At 58.2% G+C, this 5873-nt stretch overlaps 1 protein-coding gene across 2 annotated transcripts in view; it reads right to left on the bottom strand.

Annotated features, from left to right (window-relative positions):
* The window catches only part of EMID1 (EMI domain containing 1), a 54148-nt gene extending 49477 nt beyond the window's left edge, over positions 1–4671 (bottom strand). For both annotated transcript variants that reach the window (XM_023190725.2, XM_023190724.2), the window contains exon 1: positions 4434–4671. In XM_023190725.2, coding sequence (XP_023046493.1) covers positions 4434–4534 — 101 coding nt within the window. In that variant the 5' untranslated portion in view covers positions 4535–4671. The remainder of the gene's footprint in view (positions 1–4433) is intronic.
* Positions 4672–5873: the final 1202 nt, after the last annotated feature.

The raw sequence follows: 5873 nt of genomic DNA, 5'->3' as shown, positions 1-5873 counted from the left end.
ATCGTGCCATTGCACTGCAGCCTGAGCAACAGGAGTGAAACTCTGTCAAAAAAAAAAAAAAAAAAAAAAATCACCATGTGGGTCCCTGCCTGGTTGCCACAATCTGAACTGTGCTTGAATCCTCTCTTTAGGAGACATGGAGCTGGTGGCCAGCTAGCCAGACCTTTTGGACAGGAGAGGACACTCATGTCCAAGTTCAGCCCCTTGCCCCCTCCACCTGGGGATCACTAAGAACCACCCCATCCCCCAGCTTGAGGACCCCAGCCCCAGGACTCCTAGCATCAGCCCGAGCTCCTCCACAGGGTCCTAGCCTGGCCCTGCCACCCTCCTGCTCCCCTATCCACCTTCCAGAGGTAGCAGGAGGCTCTTTCTAAAGTGCAGACCTAAGGTTGCCAATATCCACTGTGGGGTTCGCAGCCCACCATGACTCCCTATAGCCCTGCAAGCACAGTTTTCACTTTTTTTTTTTTTTTTAGATGGAGTCTCGCTCTGTCGCCCAGGCTGGAGTGAAGTGGCACAATCTCGGCTCACTGCAACCACCACCTTCCAGGTTCAAGTGATTCTCCTGCCTCAGCCTCCCAAGTAGCTGGGATTATAGGCACTTGCCACCACGCCCGGCTAATTTTTGCATTTTTAGTAGAGACGGGGTTTCGCCACATTGGCCAGGCTGGTTTCAAACTCCTGGCCTCAGGTGATCCGCCTGCCTCGGCCTCCCAAAGTGCTGGGATTACGGGCGTGAGCCACCGTGCCCGGCCTGTCCTTACTTTTTATTCTGCTAGCCTCTCATGCACACTCATGCAGCCCCTTCTCCCATCTCTGATCTTAGCATATGAAGGTCCCTCTGCCTGGAAAGCCCCTTCCTCTTGCCCCAGCAAATTCTTATTCATCCTTTGGGTCTCAGCCCTCAGGCCCACACAGGGGTTGGCCGTCACCCATTAGCCACTCACAATAGCCCTGGGCTTTACTCACGAAGGTGCTGGAGGAGGGCATGAGCTGGGACCAAGTTTGTGTAGGGCTCAGCCTGAGGATGCTCAGTGATGTTTGTTGAATGACTGAATGATGGAGAACAGGCAGCAGCTCTGGGCAGAGCAGCCGGGACCTGAGACAGGTTCCACAGATGAAGTGACCCATCCCCATGTGCTCCATCCCTGCAGCCCCTGGGGGCTTCCTTCCCTGGGGTGTCATCATTGATAAGCTGCCCAAGAGCTGGATGAGGCTGGGCAGTGGGGTGGGTGAGGGCAGGGGCTGGGAAGAGGTGGCACTTCCCTCCTGGGCCCACCACTTCTGTCCACTCAGCACCTCCAGGCCCCCAGAGGCTTCCAGGAGGGGAGAAACAGGCCAGACCAGCTCAGCCTGGCACTGGCCACCCCGACAAGGGCCCCCCACCTACACCCACACTCCACCCCCTGCCACGAGGGGCCCAGGGGACTTTGTCTACGTAGGGCCCAGGGCTGCGATCCGGAACAGTGATAGGGGCTAATTGCAGCAGGCAGCCAAGCGGGCCTGGGGCCAAAGGCCGCGATGAAAAAGAGAAGAAAGGACCAGGCGGGTGGGGGTGCTGTGATGAGAGCCAGAGCCCCGCAGCGGGGGCGAAGTTCCAGACCTGGCTCTACTGCTTCCTAAATCGGTGACCTTGAACAAGGCCTTGACCCTTTCTGGACCTCATTTTGTCCATCTGCAAATGGGGACAGCAGAATTTCCTCCAGTGGGGTAAGCTTCACTCAAAACCTTTAGCACAGCGCTAACAGCTATTGTTCATTCCTGTTCCTGGACTGAGGGGCTCAGGCCCACACATGGGCGCCACACCCAGCAGCTGTGGTCCAGGGGCTTCCCTGGGGCTTGGGGACACCAGCACAGTACCTTCTTCACAAGGTCTTCCCCTTGGAATAGGGATTATCAGGTTCTACATTTTACAGAGGGGGAAACTGAGGCTCCAAGAGAAAGCACCTACCCGGGTTACTCCTGTGGGCATCAGCTGGGATTGGGGCCCCCTAAAGAGAGGCTGGGGCAGATCCCTTCCATTTTAGAGCCCTCCATTCTTCCTGATCCTAGGATTTGCCTAAAGGAGGCCGGCACTGCAGGGGGGAGAGGTCTGGGCTGGTGAAGGCTTGGACCTTCAGCTGAAATGCTGAGATAAGTGGTTAAAGGACGCGGGCTCCAGGCTTGGAAGGACCTCAGCGGGGCAGGAAGCAGCTCCAGGAGCAGGGGCAAGCCAAGGCAGCTCTGCATAGCCCTTGGGCACCCTGGTTCCGGGGGTCTCCAAGTGTCACCACATTCCTGGGGCTGGGGGCGGCCCCCTGGATGCCTTCCCAGGCCAACCCCTCCCAGGACAAAGCCTCTTTTCTGCCTCTGGTCCCTTGGCTGCCAAGGGGTGCCTGGGGTGCTGGGATGTGGGTGGCAGGATGGCTGACAGGGCATGACATCCCCATGCTGTCTCCAGCAACGTGGGGATGGGGCCACAAGTGGAGGTCCTGGTAGCCCACAGACTCCTCAAGCTCCAGGTCCCTACCCCCATGTGACATGATTGATAGCAGGAACCACTGCAGGTGAGGCCCGGTACTGGTCCTTCCCATGAGGAAAGAAGGAAACTGAGAGCCAAACTGAGACCCAGGGCCAGGAAATGACCCACTTGAGGTCACACATCAAGCCTGTACCAGCACGGAATTCTGTCTGCATTCTGTCCGAGCCTGGAGCCCCTAACTCCTAATCATGACTACAAACCTTTCCTGGTGCCCCCAAGCCAACAATCTCTTTCCGTCTTCCAGGAGGGCTGCTGGGTAGAAAAAGCCACTGGATTTGGAAATTGACTGGTCTGGATTGAGGTGCCACTTTTCCTCTGTAGGCCTCAGCCTCCTTATCTGTACAATGGGTGCATTAGCATTGCCAACAGGGCTTTTGGAATGCTCAGGCTACTGATGGGCTTCTGTCAACACATGGAGTGACAGTCCCCAGTGACCACCAGATACCTGGTTATAGCCACCATCCTGCTCCCACCCAGGAGACCCTGGGAGGTGAGAAGCCTAGGCTGCGAAGCCCTGCCTTGAACTGGCTGCAGGGCAGTCTGGGCCTTAAGCTGTGCTACCATCATCCTGAGCCTGACAGTGGGATTTCTGAGTTAATAGTCTCTCTCTCTCCTCTTAGCATCTGGGATTCTGGCGGCTCACATCCATGCTCTGGGCAGGTCATGCTCCCTCTCTGGGCCTCATCTTCCTCCTCTAAGAAACAGAATCATAAAAAGCATACCTCCAAGCAGCTGGGAAGATTCTGGAGCTGATGAATGCAGGTAATGGGGCCGACTCAGGCTAACTGTGGTCTGCACACGATAGGTGGTGGCTGTGACATCCGCCACACGTCCACCCGTCTCAGACAACTGCTCTTCTGGCCTCTGATGCTTCAACCACCTCCATCCTCCAGCCCTGCCCATGTCAACCGCTCTTGCTAGCCCAGCAGGGGCATGCTGGCCCCTGACCACTGGGAAAGGAGAATTTCTGAAAAGAATTAAAGAATTGAGGCCGTAGGGGGTGGGGACCGTGCAGGCCTTTGAATGGGATGAAAAGGCCTGGAGAGGCCTGGCTACTCCAGATTGTCTGCCTTGGACAACGGCGGCTGGCCTTTAAGAGGGGACCCTGGCGGGAGTTGCAGTCAGGACAGAGGCCAGGGCAGGTTCAAACACTGTCATCAAGGACAGAAAGGCAGATTTGCAACCCACCTCTTCAATGAATAGCCCATGAGTCTAAAACATGATGCCAATTCTCTAGGGTCTCGGTTTGCTTCTCTGTTGAATGGCAACAGTTTTCCCTACCTCATTCGGTCCTTGCAGGATTGATGAAGACACTATACACAATAATGGGCCCCACCATGTCAGGTTCCGGGAGCTTCTCCGGAAAGGCCAGAGGGGAGGAAGTTCGCGGCCACTAGGAGAGCAGCAGGAAGACTGTGCTCCCTCTTTTCTCTGCCCAAAATGCCAGGTCCCTGGGGAGCCTCGACACTGACCCACTGGGCTGTGAGACTCCACCCCAGTCCCTCCTCCGAGGGAGATAAATAGCATGGGTACAAAACAAAAACAAAAACAAACAAACAAACAAAAAACAGGAACAGAGTAAAGGGGAGAGGGGGTCCACAAAGGGTCGGCTACGAGGTGTCATGGGCCTTTCCCAAGTGCAGGGGGAGGGGCCCTAGGGACAGGGGGACAGAAGGGTCATGGCTTCGCTCTCGTCGCGCCCCTTCCTCCTCTCGGGCTCCGGGGTTGAAAGGGAGAGAGTAAGGGAGACAGGCAGCTCCAACACATGGGGTAGGGGACCCTGCCCTCACCCAGGCCGGCACTGAGGCTAGGGACTGGATCGCTCTCCCGATCCCGGCCCTGCACGGAGGTGGGGACGTGTGCGCGCCGGGACCCCCAGCCAGCGGGGTGCAAAGGCGCGAGGAGACCTTACCTGCGTCCGGAGAACGGGGCTGCCCCGATGCTCCACGCAGCGCCGCCTCCCGGGAGCAGGAGCCCGAGGCAGAGCAGCGCCCAAGCCCGCGGGCCGCCCATGCTGCACCAGGCGCCCTCCGCGCGCGGCCCCTCGCTGTCGCCGCCCCTAGCCTGTCCTCTCTGCCCGCCTGCCCGCGCCGCCAGCCGCCCCGGACGCGCGGAGCCCGGTTCCCAGCGCCGCGGCCGGAGGGCGGGCAGGAGGCGGGCGGGGGCTGGGGCGCTCGCTCCCAGCCTCGCCCGGCCCCTCGGCGCGGCCCCCCGCCCCCTGCGCCGTCGCTGCCAACCCGGAAGGAGCCCGGAGGGTCCCGGGCGGCCCGGGCGCCCCAGCCAGGAGGCCCGCCAGGTGTCCACCTGAGCCCCACACCCTGCGCCGCGGGGCCCTTTTGGGGGCGGGGTGCCAGCTCCGGGGTGTCCTCCCACTAGTTGTAGACTGGGAAACAGGCCCGGGCCACGGTCCCAGACGCAGCCGGGACCCGAACCCGCCTCGCCTGAGTGAATGATATCAGGGACTCATCCTTTTTTAACACCTTTGCAGGATCCAGCCCTCCAAGGAAAGCTTCCTGAGCAGTGCATGCCATGTGTACTGGGCACGTCACGGCGGCCACTTCGCATCCTGTCTCAAGTGAATCTTCAAGCCACTCTGCTGGAACTGGGTGCAATATCCCCATTTTACAGAAGAGAAAACTGGGGCCCAGACACTCACAGTCTCCCTAGAAGGAGATCTGGGTGGACCCCATAAATGCAGGGTCTGTTCTTATTCTCATTTTACAGGTGGAGAAACTGTGCCACAGAGAGGAGCTGTCATTTACTTGAAGCACCGTGGCAGGGGTTTGGCAGAGCCAGGATTTGTACCCAGATCACCTGACTTTGGAGAGTACCAGCTCTTAACCACAGCACTTTGGTCAAAGCCTTGATTTCACCATATGTAACAAGGTAAGAATTGGCGTTGAGTGGTTTCTTCATCTGGGGTACATGGATGGGCTTCTGGGGGAAGGGCTCCGCATCCCCCAAAGGTATACGTAAGCGTAGTGTGTGTGTGAGGGGGTACATGTTTGTGTGGTATGTTAGAGAGGACCCAGACTCCCATTTCCCAGGACAGTCTCTAATCCCACCTTCTGCCTGCATCGATGGACAATAGTTAGGCCTGGGCTGGGAAAGGCCTTGCCCAGCTTGGCTCTTTCCTGTTATGGCTTGTCCAGACCCACGGTCCCTTCTAGAAACACTCCCCAGAAAGGATCTGCCAGTCACTGGATTGCCCCTCCTGGACTCACCAGGGGCAGGCAGCATAGGCCACCATAGGCAGGCAGGCAGGATGGGGATCCATCACCAGTGTGTCCACATAGAGAAAGCTGATGCCGTCTCAAGGGACAGGTAGTGAGAGCTGTTTTCAAACCCTGAC

Source organism: Piliocolobus tephrosceles, chromosome 19 (genome assembly GCF_002776525.5).
Source record: "Piliocolobus tephrosceles isolate RC106 chromosome 19, ASM277652v3, whole genome shotgun sequence".
Lineage (NCBI taxonomy): Eukaryota > Metazoa > Chordata > Mammalia > Primates > Cercopithecidae > Piliocolobus > Piliocolobus tephrosceles.
The sequence above is the reverse complement of the archived record's forward strand: the minus strand, read 5'-3'. Positions and strand labels throughout refer to the sequence as shown.